General features: G+C 35.0%; 1 protein-coding gene across 3 annotated transcripts in view; it reads left to right on the top strand.

The window, feature by feature from the left end:
* The window catches only part of VPS13A (vacuolar protein sorting 13 homolog A), a 231700-nt gene that overhangs the window by 36334 nt on the left and 179561 nt on the right, over positions 1-15805 (top strand). For all 3 annotated transcript variants that reach the window (XM_024738949.1, XM_024738950.1, XM_024738951.1), the window contains exons 8-17: positions 1803-1862; positions 2072-2152; positions 4903-4960; positions 9165-9292; positions 9488-9594; positions 11029-11200; positions 12788-12850; positions 13337-13466; positions 14304-14398; positions 14738-14880. In XM_024738949.1, coding sequence (XP_024594717.1) covers positions 1803-1862; positions 2072-2152; positions 4903-4960; positions 9165-9292; positions 9488-9594; positions 11029-11200; positions 12788-12850; positions 13337-13466; positions 14304-14398; positions 14738-14880 — 1037 coding nt within the window. The remainder of the gene's footprint in view (positions 1-1802; positions 1863-2071; positions 2153-4902; positions 4961-9164; positions 9293-9487; positions 9595-11028; positions 11201-12787; positions 12851-13336; positions 13467-14303; positions 14399-14737; positions 14881-15805) is intronic.

Raw genomic sequence — 15805 nt, 5'->3', positions numbered from 1 at the left:
ACTATTATTAATAATCGTGGCATATTTTCTTCCTGTCTGATTTTTCAAATTGAAAAATTTTAAAAGTATAGGAGCACATAGAGAATTATGAAACATTTGCTCATATCTAGAAGGCATGATTGTTGAATTTGTCATTTAGATTAAGTTTTAAATACTTTTAAAGAATAAGCTGTTATGAATAAATTCCTTTTGTATTCCACTCCACTCTTCTCTCCCACCCAAGAGATAAACATCCTGAGTTTTTAAACTTTATATAATATATCCATTAAAACTGTATAATATTTGGTAGATTTTTAAAAGTTTACATAAATATGTTATGTGATTCTTCTGTAAGTTCCCTTTTTTCTCTACACATTGTTTGTGACGTGTATTTATTGCCACGTGTAGTTCAGTTGATCCAGTTCAACTACTCTATAGTATTTCATTATATTCTTTTATTTGTTATGTTCATTAAGCTTTTGTGTATGATTTGGTTTTAAAACTTGGATCCACCTCAAGCAGAAAGAGAAAAAAGAAAAGTCAAGTGAAAAGTTATTCAATAAAGTTGGGTGAGGTAAACTGTCAAATGCTACTGTTAACGCTGAAAAATAAGGGTGGAGAATTAGCCATTGGATTTGGCAATGTGAAGGTGATTGGTAACTGTGTCAGCAGTGGTTTTCACCACTGGTTTTGGAGGTCCTTGGAAACTTGTCCCCCAGCCCAGACATATTAAATTAGAAACTCAGGTTGGGACCCAGCAATCTAGTTTAAAAAGCCTTCCAGGTGATCCTAATTGTGTGAAAACTTTGAGCAACACTGTTCTAGTCCATTTAGTTCTCTAGAAAAAAAAAGAAAACCGTCTTTTTAACATAAGCTTCAGATATCAGTTTATTCCCCTCAGCGACTTTTTATTGCTATTAGAATAAAGTCCATAGGTTTGTCTTAAAATAGTTTATAATCCCTTTGTAATCTGTCCCCAGGTAAGATACCTAACTTTACCTCTTTCCGTTGTTTTGAATATGTTCTTGGGCCATATTGGGCTATTTCACTTCTTTGAACATGTCATATATTCAAATATCTTCCTACCGCGAATCATATTCCCTACTGAAGTTAGAATTGATAATTTCTATTAATGAGTCACTTATTAGGTTAGATATCACTTTTGCCATCACCTCCCTGAGATTGAGGCTCCCACCATGTTCTCCCTGAGTACTGTGTATTTAAGCTCCATAATGGCATTTACCTGTTTGTAATTTGTTTACTAGTTTGCTTTTCCACTAAGCAATGAGATCCTTGAATGCAGAATATTCAGTTAATATTCTTTGACTGAACGTTATTATTATTATTTTTTAAAATTTATTTATTTTATTTTTGGCTGCATTGGGTCTTCGTTGCTGCCTGTGGGTTTTTTTTTCTCTAGCTGCGGCAAGCGGGAGCTACTCTTCTTTGTGGTGCGTGGGCTTCTCACTGCGGTGGCTTCTCTTGTTGTGGAGCACGGGCTCTAGGCACGCAGGCTTTAGTAGTTGTGGCACACGGGCTCAGTAGTTGTGGCTGGTGGGCTCTAGAGCACAGGCTCAGGAGTTGTGGGGCGTGGGCTTAGTTGCTCTGCGGCATGTGGGATCTTCCCGGACCAGGGCTCGAACCTGTGTCCCCTGCATTGTCAGGCGGATTCTTAACCACTGCGCCACCAGGGAAGCCCCTGAATGTTGTTTTCAAGGACATTTTAATGGAAACTTGGTCTAGGGCATGATAGATTCTACTTATCACTCTGCCATTTCACATGCAAGTGACAGTTTTTTACTGCTTTTTATTTTCCTTTTCAGACAACTGATCAATACTGGATTCCATGTTTACATGATGAAACTGAGAAACTATTTCGTAAGGTAAAATAAATATGTTTTTTCAACCCATGGGCTTGACAAAAGATACTTTTAATTAGGAAGGCAAATGATAATATATAGATAAGGATTTTTGTGAATTGTGTTTACTTGCTTAACTGTTATATGACCAAATATTTGAGATTCAGAAAAACGCATATGTTAAAGAATCTTCAGTGAAAATGAGGCTTATAATAAAATTGATTTATTTTCAGTTAATCCTATTGGATAACCTTTTTGCCTATTGGAATGTGAAGTCTCAGATGTTTTATCTTAGTAATTATGATGAATCATTGGTGAGTAAATTTTTTTGATATATGCATATACACTTTTGTTGGTATCATATTTTGCATAAGGTTTTATTCATTGTCATTTATCTGACATACTGTAGTCAGTTGTCCTTTTTTTCCTTAGGCAAAATCCATTAGCGGAAATAGGTGAATATATATGTGTCTGTACAGAAACATATAAATACATGCCTTTTTTTGTATAATTGACATGCAGCATTTATTAGTTACATGTATGCAACATAATGTTTTGATATTTGTAAATATTGCAAAATGATCACCACAGTAAGTCTAGTTAACATCCATCACCATACACAGTTACACAGTTTCTTTTCTTGTGATGAGAACTTTTAAGATTTACTCTTAGCAACTCTCAAATATGCAATACAGTATTATTAACTACAGTCGCCTGTTGTACATTACATCCACCTGACATAATAATTATTTTATAACTGAAGTTTGGACCTTTTGACTCCTTTCATCAATTTTGCCTATCCCCACTCCCCACCTGTGGCAACCACCAGTGTGTTCTCTGTATCTCTGAGTTTGTCTTTTTTTCCTAAATTGCACATGAAGTGAGATAATACAGTATTTGTTTTTCTCTGAGCTATTTCATGGTCCATTTGTGTTGTCACAGATGACACAATTTCATTCTTTTTTATGGCTGAGTGATATTCCATTGTGTGTGTGTAAAACATTTTCTTCATTCACCTTTTGAAGGACATTTAGGTTGTTTCCATATCTTGGCTATTATAAATAATGCTGCAGTGAACATGGTACAGATATGTTTTCAAGTTAGTGCTTTTGTTTTCTTCAGGAAAATACTCAGAAGTGGAACTATTGGATCACATGGTAGTTCTATTTTTAATTTTTCGAGGCTCCGCTATTGTTTTCCATGGTGTCTGCACCAATTTGCATCCCACCACCAGAGCAGAAGGGTTCTCTTTTCTTCACATTCTCACCAACATTTGTTATTTTTTGTCTTTTTGAAAACAGCCATTCTAACAAGTATGAGGTGGTATCTCTCTGTGGTTTTGATTTGCATTTCTCTAATGATTAGTGTTGTTGAGCATCTTTTAATGTACCTGTTAGCCATCTGTATTTCTTCTTTGAAAAATGTCTTTTCAGGTATTCTGCCCATTTTTTAATTGGATGGTTTATTTTTTTGCTTTTGAGTTATATGGGTTCATTATATATTTCAGATATTAACCCCTTATCAGGTATATGATTTGCATATATTTTCTTTCATTCATAAGGTTCCCTTTTCATGTAATTGATGGTTTCCTTTGCTGTGCAGAAGCCTTTAATTTGGTGTAGTCATATTTGTTTATTTTTGCTTTTGTTGCCTTTGTTTTTGTTGTCCAGTCCAAAAAATCATCACCAAAACAGATGTCAAGGAAATTACCACCTGTTTTCTTCTAGGGATTTTTATGGTTTCAGGTCTTATGTTCAAGTCTTTAATCCATTTTGAGTTATTTTCATTTATCATGTAAGGTAGTAGTGCAATTTCATTCTTTCGCATATGGCTGTCAAGTTTTCCCAACACCATTTATTGAAGAGACTGTCGTTTCCCCATTGTATATTCTTGGCTCCTTTGTTATAAATGAACTGACCATATATGCATGGGATTTCTGGGTTGTCTGTTCTATTCTGTTGATCTGTATCTGTTTTTATGCCAGTACCATATTGTTTTGATTACTAAAGCTTTGTAATTTAGAAATCAGGGAGCATGACGCCTCCAGCTTTGTTCTTCTTTCTCAAGATTGCTTTGGCTATTTGGGTTCCTTTGTGGTTCCATACAAATTTTAGTATTGTTTTTTCTATTTCTGTGAAGAAAGCAGTTGGTATTTTGATGGTGATGGCATTGAATCTGTAGATTGCTTTGGGTAATATGGACATTTTAACAATGATAATTATTCAAATCCATGAGCATGGAATGTCTTTCCATCAGTTATTGTCCTTTTCATTTTCTTTCCTCAGTGCCTTATCATTTTCAGGGTACAAGTCTTTCACCATGGTGAAATTTATTGTTACATTTTGATGCAATTGTAAATGGAATTTTTTTCTTAATTTCTCTTTCTGATAGTTTGTTATTAGTATATAGAAACACCTCAGTTTTCCATATATTGATTTTTATATCCTGCAACTTTATTTAATTCATTTAGTATTAGTTTTAACAGTTTTTGGTGGAATCTTTAGGGTTTTCTATTTATATTATTATGTCATCTGCAAATAGTGACAGTTTTACTTCTTCCTTTCCAATTTGTATGCCTTTATTTTTCTTACCTAATTTCTCTGGCTAGGACTTCTAATATTCTGTTGAATAAAAGTGGTGAAAGTGGGCTTCTTTGTCTTGTTCCCGATATTAGAGGAGAAGCTTTCAGCTTTTCACCCTTGAGTATGATGATAGCTGTGGGCTTTTCATCTATGGCCTTCATATGTTGAGATACGTTAACTCTGTACCCACTTTGTTGAGAGTTTTTTTCATAAATAGATGTTGAATTCTGTCAAATTTTGTGTATTTGCTTGTACACATATATGTAAACACACATATCCTAAAAATTTCTAGAGCAGTCTTATATAATAGTAGTTTAATGAGATAGTGTCTAACCATTTTAATATTTTCTTAGCTAAGTTCTGCTAAGTTTGAGTTATTTTTTTAATTGCTTTTAGGCATTTTTCTTTTGCATATAATAGGATTTTGTAGAATAAAGGTATATTGACACGAATATAAATAAAATCAATTTGTCTTTTAATAGGACAGCCTGAGGAATGGTATTGTTGATGAAAGTATTATTCCAAAAGGTTATGATTTTGGTAAGTACATCTCATAAAATAAATGTACAATTAAAGTAATCAGTATAAATTTTAAATGAATATTGTTGATGTCACTGATATTTCATGTTAATTTTCCCACAAAATTAAATATATTTATAATATATATGCAGAAACAAAACACTTTTCTGTGTCATGTGTGTTGATGATTCTCAAATCTGTCACTTCAAATTTGTCTTATTTCTCCTTTACCCTGCTGTTATTTCTGGCTGTTTCAGTCAGAGTCTGATGAAGAAAGAGAAACCACATACTAATTTGAGCAGGGAAAGTATTTATGAAGAATTACTAAATATAACAGGGGATTAGAGTAACAAGGGATTGGCTAGTAAAAAGTAAAGAGAACGCTAAAGAATATAAGAACAGTAGATAGAAGGAACAGCCCTTACCCTAGGACTTAGGTGGAGTGTCCAAAGAAGGGGGTCTACCTCCCTCAGCACTGAGATCTAGAACTTGTTGGGAAGGGTGTGGCCATGGGTCACTAGGAGGCAGGAAAGTCTGTGGTGCCCTGCCAGTTAAACCTGTAAATTCTCATTCAGGAACTTTAGGGAAACAGACCCTTTAGGGAGCCTCATGGAGAGTTGTCTCCAGAAGGCACTCCACTCTAAAACTGCCTTAGCAGCGTACTGAGAGAATTTGCTGGCTGTTGGATGGTGCAAGCTGCCATGTACTGCAGGAGTCTGGTGCTGAAGAAATCTGTTGTGCTGGAGGACCTGGACACTGGAGAAGCCATTTTCTTTAGGAGCTGCGTGTTGCAGAACCATGGCACTGCAGGAGTCTGCTGAATGAGTACATTAGAACCAGGAAGCATAACTCCTTGCTCCTGCAGTATCTCTCCCGTGTCCTCTGCTGATAAAGATTAACATTATGCTAGCTGATAAAGAAAAACTATTTAAAGGACCCAAATCTAGGTTTTAGAGCAGGCAGGGAAGGGTGATCTGGAGGTTATGGGCAATCAGTTGATAACTGGCACACTTGCTGGAGGGGGAAGGATGAATGAAGGATTTCTTTTTGGTTTTGTTTTTTGTGTTTTTATTTAATGGGAGAGATAGCATCTTGTTTATAGACTAGGATTGGAATGATCCATAGAACATGAAAAATAAGAGAGAGAAGGGATTATTTCTGTATTGACATGGGTGAAAGGGGGTAGAATCTAGTGTACAAGTGGAGTGCTTTGCCACAGGTAGGATCATGGTCAGTTTGTTTATAAGGTAGATTTCAATTATAGGAGAGAAGTCCGGGACTTCCCTGGTGGCACAGTGGTTAGGAATCCACCTGCCAATGCAGGGGACACGGGTTTTAGCCCTGGTCTGGGAGGATCCCACATTCCGCACAGCAACTAAGCCCATGTGCCACAACTACTGAGCCTGCACTCTAGAGCCCACAGGCCACAACTACTGAGCCCGTGCGCCTAGAGCCCGTGCTCTGCAACAAGAGAAGCTACCACAATAAGAAGCCCATGCATTGCAATGCAGAGTAGCCGCTGGCTTGCTGCAACTAAAGCCTGCATGCAGCTACGAAGACCCAACACAGCCAGGAAGGAAGGAAGGAAGGGAGGGAGGGAGGAAGGAAGGAAGGAAGGAAGGAAGGAAGGAAGGAAGGAAGGAAGGAAGGGAGGAAGGAAGTCTTAGTGTTGGGTGAACAAGTAAATATGGTGATTGGAGTTAATGGGTTTTTTTTCTTCTGAACTCTTTTTTTTTTTTAAACTATCTGAGGAATTAGAGGTTTTCAGATGGAGGAGGGGCTATGAGATGGCCATGTAGGGGAATGAGAGAATGAATTGATGAGAGCAGTATTACCAAAGTGCTGTTTAGACTAGCAATATCAGTATCACTTGGAAACATGTTAGAAATATAAATTCCAGGGCCCATCCCAGACATACTGAATCAGAACATCTGAGAGTGAAGCTTAGCAATCTATTTTTAACAAGCTGTCCTAGTGATTTTGATGAATACTACAGTTTGAGAACCACTGGGCCAGAGTAGGGTTTGGCTAGTTTTCTTTTTGCAAAGGGCCATGTAGTAAACAAACATTTTACGTTTTATAGGTTATGTATAGTCTCTGTCACATATTTTTCTGTTTCTTTTAAACAACCCTTTAAAAGTATAAAAATCATTCCTGGGCTTCCCTGGTGGCGCAGTGGTTGAGAGTCCACCTGCCGACGCGGGGGATGCGGGTTCGTGCCCCGGTCCGGGAAGATCCCACATGCTGCGGAGTGGCTGGGCCTGTGAGCCATGGCCACTGAGCCTGCGCGTCTGGAGCCTGTGCTCCGCAACGGGAGAGGCCACAAGAGTGAGAGGCCCACGTACTGCAAAAAAAAAAAAAAAAAAAAAATCATTCCTAGCTCACTTGCTATACAAAAACAGGCTGTGGTATAGGTTTGGCCTATCCCTGGACTAAAAGAATGTTGTGTGATTAGTCAACAACATTAAGTACCTACTTGAGATTTATGACATTAACGTGAGACCAATCAGTGTGATTTTTGTTTTTTCCCAACCACATACAGCTGCGTAGGTATTGATGTGGAGTAAATAGAGGTGTGGAGTAAATAGAGTGGCTTTATTCAGAATTCGAGTTTTGCCTAGTAAGTATTAACGAAGTGAGAAGGGCCAAGGAGTTAAAGGGTGAATGCAAGGGAATGACTGAAATAACTGTCAACAGGGTAGGGAGAGAGCTGAGGACATGAAGCAGAAGTGAAAGACAGAGCAAAGATAAGAGGATCAATGAATGGTAGTTCCCTTAAGACTTGAGGTTTGGTATTGGATTACTAGAGAGATAGATGGTGGTGGTAGGAGAGTTGGATGCTTGAGCCTGAGTTTATTGAGAGGTTGAGGATATCGGTATGATAAGGTCTAGTGGATGAGGTGAGGGGGGAAGAGTCCAAGGAACTGAGAGGCTATGATATTGGAACGATCATTTGTATATTGAAATAATCCAGAAATTAGAGTTGCCAGGAGCTAAAATCTGAGAGAGATAGGAGAGGGTGAAGCCCAGGGGTGGATAAATTATTGTAACCAAGGAGGGTATAGTGGGTGGTATAGTCTTGTTTAACAAGAGTTAAAGCTGGAGGAGAGGAATAATTTTACTTTTCAAATACTGGTATTATTGCTTTATACATATACTTTCTAAACTTTCTCTTTCAATATCCTTCCATTTATGTACATATAAATTTTTCTCATTTTTAACTGTATAGTATTCTGTTGTATAGAGTAATGAATTTAACTGGTCCCCTATTGATGAATACCTTCTTGTTCTATTCAAATTAAAAGTATTTTGGGGGGCTTCCCTGGTGGCACAGTGGTTGAGAGTCCGCCTGCCGATGCATGGGCCACAGGTTCGTGCCCCGGTCTGGGAAGATCCCACATGCCGCGGAGCGGCTGGGCCCGTGAGCCGTGGCCGCTGAGCCTGCGCGTCCGGAGCCTGTGCTCCGCAACGGGAGAGGCCACAACAGTGAGAGGCCTGTGTATCACAAAAAAAAAAAAAGTATTTTTGAATTTAGTGCTATGCCTGAGGGATGATTAAAAGAAGAGGAATATATTATCTTTGTATACAAATTAGCTTATAATTTAGTGGTTGATATCTTTCTAGATTCTGCTATTACTGGTCTCCCTCTGCATTATTCTTATTCTTTTTGGCACTAAATACAAAGGGTTGAGAGAAATCTTAGATTATGAGTTGAGCCAAGAAGGTTATCTTGGATAAACTCTCATCTTATCTCCTCTCTTTTTTCAAGTTAAAAGGGGGGACAGATGGATACAGAGACACTGACCCAAAATTCAGGAATTATAATTATATAATGAAAGTCAGTGGCTAAATAAAATATTTTTCCCCTTAGCATTTCTAATTATATTCATTCCTTAAAACTATACTTTTATTAAAATTGTCTTACTGGACTGTTTTGCCTTTTAGAGAGTGTTCCTGCTTGTAAGGATTATTTTGTTGTTTTGAGGAGTTCGCTTAGCTTTTATTGTACTCATAAAAGACAATATGAATTATAGATAGGAAAAATATAAAAGACTCTTCAACACTGACAGTTCATATGATCAAATCATAGCAGTATGGAAATCTGGGAGCTGTAGAAAGGGTATATAAGAAATGAAAATCAGCATTTTCAACTTGATTCCTTTAGCACTTTGAGACTCTTGAAAAAAACTCAATTTAATTTTTAAAAATCTGTGTTATTTTCCAGTATTTCGCCCCATATCTGCTAATGCCAAACTTCAGATGAATCGCGGATTGGATTTTGACTTTTCTGCCCCCAAAATAAGCCTGGATATTGAGTTACATGACATAACAATTGAACTTAATAAACCACAGGTGATTTTTTTTAATGAAATTTTAAATTGTGAGTTATAGTTTGATAAAAGGAGAGCTAAGATTTTAAATGTTTTTCAAAAACTCATAATGGTATATGATAACATTTCCTTAAAAAGTCAATAATTTAACTTTTATCTTTGACAATTAAACAAAAAATCTGAAACATTTAAGAACTTTAATTTTTTCATTCTTCAGTATTTCAGTCTTATGGAACTTCTTGAATCGGTTGATATGATGACGCAAAATCTACCATATAGGAAATTCAAACCTGATGTACCTCTCCACTACCATGCCAAAGAATGGTAATATGCCTTAAATTTTTTCAAATTGAAGTATAATCGACATATATTAGTTTCAGGCGTATGACATAATGATTCGATATTGGTATATATTGCAAAATGATCACCACAATAAGTCTAGTTAACATCCAATATCATGCATAGTTAACAAAACTATTTTTTTTGTTATAAGAACTTATAAGATCTATTCTCTTAGCAACTTTCAAATATGCCATACAGTATTATTAACTGTAGTTGCCATGCTGTACATTATATTCCCATGACTTATTTATTTTATAACTGGAAGTTTTCTGGATCCCCTTCACCCATTTTGAGCATCCCCAACCCACTGCCTCTGGCTACCACCAGTGTATTCTCGGGATCTATGAGCTCATTTTTTTAAATTCAATATATAAGTGAGATCATACAGTATTTGTCTTTCTCTTTGTCTGTCTGACTTATTTCAGTTAGCATAATGCCCTCAGTAGCCATTCGTGTTGTCACAAATGGCAAGATTTTATTCCTTTTATGGCTGAATAACATTTCATTGTGTGTATATATATACACACATTTTCTTGATCCATTCATCCATCAGTGGGCACTTGGTTGTTTCCATATCTTGGCTCTTGTAAATAATGCTGCAGTGAACATGGGAGTGCATATATTTTTTGAATTAGTGTTTTCATTTTCTTCAGGTAGATACCCAGTGGAATTGCTCAATCTAAGTTTTTTAAGATTTAAAAAATACAGTATAAAAGTGAATTTCTTGACTTTTTGAGATACTCTTTAAGGGCTGATAGAAACTATAATGTAATATTTGTCTTGAAACACTTGTAGTGGCTTTTGCTTATTACATGAGTAAAATTAAAGGATTCTTTATAATGAATTTACAACTGGAAATACTAGCATTCCATTCATTTACTGTATTTTTGGAATTATTAAGAAACATATCCCAGTTTGTTTTCTAACCGTGTCTTTTTTTAGTTTTCAAACTTTGGTATCAGACATATTAAACCTATTATAAACCTGAAAGGGTTATGGTAGTCTATAAAGTGCAACCCCTTTTTAAAATTCAAAAGTCTTATTTTTCCAGTTATTAAGCTCTTTCCTAGTTTCTAGAAGTTGCAATTACTCTTTCAGTTGACTATTTTAATTACTATTGAAGTGGCTGAAGTGCTAGTTGCCAATTAATACTTTAATAGTTTTTCTGTAGAACTATATTTATTGTAACAAAATTCAGTGATTTTGATTATTTTCATTTAGGAAAGAGGTAAGACTAAATAGTGTATTGTTAATTACTAATAGGGCTGGGAAGAAGCAAGTGCCCAGATAATATACCATTTTCATAGTCTCTGTATTATGTATGCTGTTAGAGTAGAAGCAGTATCAGTTATATTTTATACTGTTGGTCTGAGAGTGTTTTTAAGTGTAGGGTTTTTGTTTTTATTTTTTAACTAGGTGGGTTTATGCTATATGTGGTATTCTTGAAGTAAATGTTCGGCCCCACTTACGGATGTGGTCATGGAAGCATATAAGAGAACATAGGCAAAAAATGAAGCAATATAAAGAACTGTATAAAAAAAAGCTAACAAGTAAGAAGCCATCTGGTGAACTTCTCAACTCTTTGGAGGTTAGCATTTAAAAAATTTGTTAAATATTTTGTACTACTTAACTCCTCAGTCTTTAGTGACTAACACTCCCTACTTATCTGTTCTAATTTGTACTGATCATTCTCTGTCTCTTTTACTTACTAGACTTTTTCATACTCCTTAACTTCTATTGGATGTTACAAACCCTGGTGATGTTTTCCTGTGTGCATTTGGAATTTGAGATTCTCCTCAATCTGGAGAGATTTGGGTTTATGCAAATAGTAACTGGAAGCCTCATTATTATGACATTTACAAACCTCAAAAGCCTAGAAAGTATTTGTTCCATTGATTCCAGTCTTCTCTGTGTTGGTTTCAAAGCCTTATGTTATGTCACCACTCCATTTTTCCCTATGTTACCATCTAACTGTGCATTAATCAAATAAATTTCCTGTCTTCTATATGTATATGCTTATACTTATAGCCAAGTCTGCTCATGCATTCCATCTGCCTTTCTTCATCTCTATCTCAGTTTCACTCATTCCTCAAGTTTTGCTTACATCCCATCTCTTGTATGAACTTTTCTGAATTTTTTGCTCAAACAGTGCTTTTTTTCCTCTTAATCCTTGTGGCATTTCTGGTCTTCACCAGCAACTTTACGTTTAATTAGCTGGCTCCTGAGTTCTCTAAATATTAGTCTTAATCTTTTAGCATTATGGTATATTCTAGACGGGACTGTTTTACTGATGGATGAAGTACAGCTTAGGGAGTCTAAGAAGAGTTAGTCTCTCAAAAGTAATGGAATTATTTTGAATCCAGGCCAATTTCCAAAAAACTCCCTAAGATTGAGTTTTATTTTTATTTTTGAAATAGAAGACTTTCTGAAGACCTAGGCTATTATGAATGCTTGGGTTTCTGCTTTGGTGGTTACAGATTTCCTTACCTAGTTTTGGATCTTAACATTAACCCTCTAAGTCTACTAGACTGTAGAACCCTGAGTAAAGTTTTCCAGGTAATGGTTGGTCATCACTGTTTCTCTTTGGGACTAAAAGTGGTTTGAGCATGAAGCTCTCAAAAGTAATCATGGAAATAATGTATAGATATGATGAAAGATTGAGCTTATCTCAGTTTATTTCAGTAGCTATACTGAAATACTTGGAAAAGTATAAAATTTAAAAACAAGATTTAAGTGTATCTAGATCTACTTGATATATATATCTTAATGATGACGTATGAAATGTGCATGTAATATGAAGGACGTATAATTGTATTTTTAGTTGAAAGTGACACTAATGTGTTTACCCTTAACTGTAGTTAAAGCCCAAATAAAAGTCATTTAAAACAGTGCATGTATGTTATCTTCTAGTACGTGCCTGTGTATCTTGTAGTATTCTAACTCTTACATGCATGACATGTATGATTTCTTTGTTGAGAAAGTTGTTCCATCATTACTAATTTCCAAGCTGACGTATATAAAAGCATTGCTTTTCAGAATTTAACAGGAATATTATGTTGATGGGTGACCTGTTTTCTGCTTCCTATCTCTTCTTTAGTATAGCAATTTGATAGAGAAAAATGAAAATTATTTATATAAAGTTATTTATGTAAACACACTTTATTTATATTTTTAGGAGTTGGAAAAGACTTTGGATGTATTTAATATAACTATAGCAAGACAACAGGCAGAAGTTGAGGTAATTCCAGATTGTCTTTCAATTAGTAAAAATAAATCTAGAATTTATACAGATTTGATAGATGTTGTAATGTTACTGGTATTGTGCTGTAATATACTGTTTCCTAAAAAGGGTTCAAATTTGCTTATTTCTTTTACAAGAAAATTTCATGCACTGTTTTGCTACATGTATTTAAACCAGACAGGTTCTATGGGAAAAAAATTCTTTCTAACTAATTGGGTTTATCAAATACTGAGAGTTCATATGAAGGTGAAAGCCAATTTTTTCCCCCCCATTACCGTTGCTTATAAGACAGTGGTGCTAAGTACCTGGTAATCCTAAATTCTGATGTTTGGCCAATGTTGTGGTTACTATGTTTTATTGTCAGTATGATTATTGTTTACACTTATTCACTAAAGTAGATAAGTTTTAGAAATATCATCCTGTTTCTTTAGATTACTAAATAAAGGATAATTTGTCATTTATTTGTAAATTTATTCATTTTAGGTAAAGAAAGCTGGATACAGGATTTTCAGAGAAGGAGCACAAGAGTCAGAGGATAATAAAGGATGGTTTAGCTGGCTGTGGACTTGGTCAGAATCATATACTAAACAACAACCAGATCTTAAACCTGGAAGTATGTCCATTTCATTTTATAGTAGTGCAGTTAATCATCAGGCTATGGTAGTGTAGCTAACCATCAGGTGTGAAATTAAGTTTTGCAGGGAATTTTCTCTTTCATTAAAATAGACATTTTAAGTCTTATTTATTTATTTATTATAATTCTTATTATCAGTAATATTACTATTAAATATTGTAAATATATGTGTTAAATAAAAATCAAATAAAATAAATTTTAAAATCTTACTAATGCTTGCAAAAGAGCATTATGTCTAGAGGATTTAGTAAGTGCATATAGCACAGTCATAGATAAAATAAAAATTCCGAAAGGGTATAAACCACTGTAAATTTTTATCGAAATTATTTGTTGGAAAGATTTTTGCTTCCCAACGAAATGCTTAAGACCATGGAGGCTTAGGGGCTTAGGTTTACATCCTAGATCTATCGTTTATTAGCAGTGTGGCCCTGGCATATTATTTAAGCTCTCTAAACCTCAATTTCATCATCTGTAATAAAATGTGGAGAAATGGTATTAATATTACCTACTTTGTACACTAAGTATGTTGTTTAACACAATGCCATTAAGTGCCTAATACAGGTATCTATTTTGTGTGCTTAATACAAATATTTAGAAATTAATATTGCTAAATTTATGTATTTAGCAATTCATATTTTGGGAGAATAAACCTTCTAAAATTGGCAATGCCATCTAGCATTCAGTGAATATAATTTCTTAAAAGTATTATAAAAAGAGAGTAAAATTTGCATTTAATTTATTAAAAACAGCTAAATTTTGGGTCGGTTTTATCTTGTTACCAGTTAAGAACATAAAACACTTCTTTATGATTTTTAGGTCTTGAAGAAATGTTGACACCTGAAGAAAAAACTTTACTATATGAAGCAATTGGCTATAGTGAAACAGCAGTTGATCCAACCTTGCCAAAAACAGTAAAATGTTTTCTTGCCTTATACCTGAGCATTTAGTGATAGATATGCCTATTTTTAATCCTTTCAGAAATATACGTTACTGAGTTGTTCTGTCATCTTTCTTTGAGTCTATAAATATTGCATTTATTTTAGTTTCCAAGGTAGGGATGAAAATTGTCCCCTACTTTTTAGTGTTATGTGGTGATCCTTTAATATACGAAGGGTTGTGTTTGAAGTATTTTTCTGGTTTTTGGAAAGAATAAACTATATAAATAGGAGTATTTGTTGTGTATATATATATATATATATAGATATATATATAATAATTTTTTTCATTTTATTCCTCTGAATATACTCTAGTTTGAAGCCATGAAGTTTTTTGTTCACTTGAAAAGTATGTCTATTATTCTAAGAGAAAAACAACAAAAATCTGAACTGTTAGATATTGTAGTGGAAGAATTTAGCACTTTGATTGTGCAAAGACCAGGAGCACAAGCAGTTAAGTAAGTATTAATTTATTTTCTCTTATCCGTAAGAAAATATTTCACTGTGAGATTGGAATTTAGTCATACAGTATTTTGTAAAGAGTACTGCGGTTTAATTTGTCCTTTTGTATTTTTAGAAAGGTAGTTTTTTTCATTAATATATATATTTTGGGATTGTTAAAATAACACATGTTCAGTAGAAAACTTCATGCTGAGAGACACTAAAGAATAATACAAAAATGTCAGCAATCACAGTATTGAAAAAGAAACAGCATTAACAATTTTGTTTTTATCTGGGAGTGTCTTTATTTTATCTTCTGTTTTAAAGTAGCTTTATTGAGGTATAATGCACGTACCATACAATGCACCCATTAAAGTGTACAATTCACTTTTTTGTCACATTGTATTGTATACCAAATCCACATGGTATATTTACAAGCTTGTACAACAGTTATCATTACCTAATTACAGAACATTTTAACACCCCGTAAAGGAAACAGTAATACCCATTAGCAGTCACTCCCCATTGCTCCCTCTCCCCAGTGTCTGGTAAAAACTATTTTACTTTCTTTTTTTTAAAAAAATTATTTATTTATTTATTCTTGGCTGCGTTGGGTCTTCCTTGCTGCGCGCATGGGCTCTCCCTAGCTGTGGCGCATGGGGGCTACTCTTCGTTGTGGTTTGCGGGCTTCTCGTTGCGGTGGCTTCTCTTGTGGAGCACGGGCTCTAGGTGCATGGGCTTCAGTAGTTGTGGCTCGCGGGCTCTAGAGTGCAGGCTCAGTGGTTGTGGCACACTGGCTTAGCTGCTCCATGGTATGTGGGATCTTCCCAGGGATCAAACCCATGTCCCCTGCATTGGGGGCGGATTCTTAACCACTGCACCACCAGGGAAGTCGCACTAATTTACTTTCTATTTCTAAGAATTTGTTTGGGGCATTTCATA

Source organism: Neophocaena asiaeorientalis, unplaced genomic scaffold (assembly GCF_003031525.2).
Source record: "Neophocaena asiaeorientalis asiaeorientalis breed wild unplaced genomic scaffold, Neophocaena_asiaeorientalis_V1.1 scaffold249, whole genome shotgun sequence".
NCBI classification, from domain to species: domain Eukaryota; kingdom Metazoa; phylum Chordata; class Mammalia; order Artiodactyla; family Phocoenidae; genus Neophocaena; species Neophocaena asiaeorientalis.
This window is presented reverse-complemented; position numbering and strand designations above follow the sequence as displayed.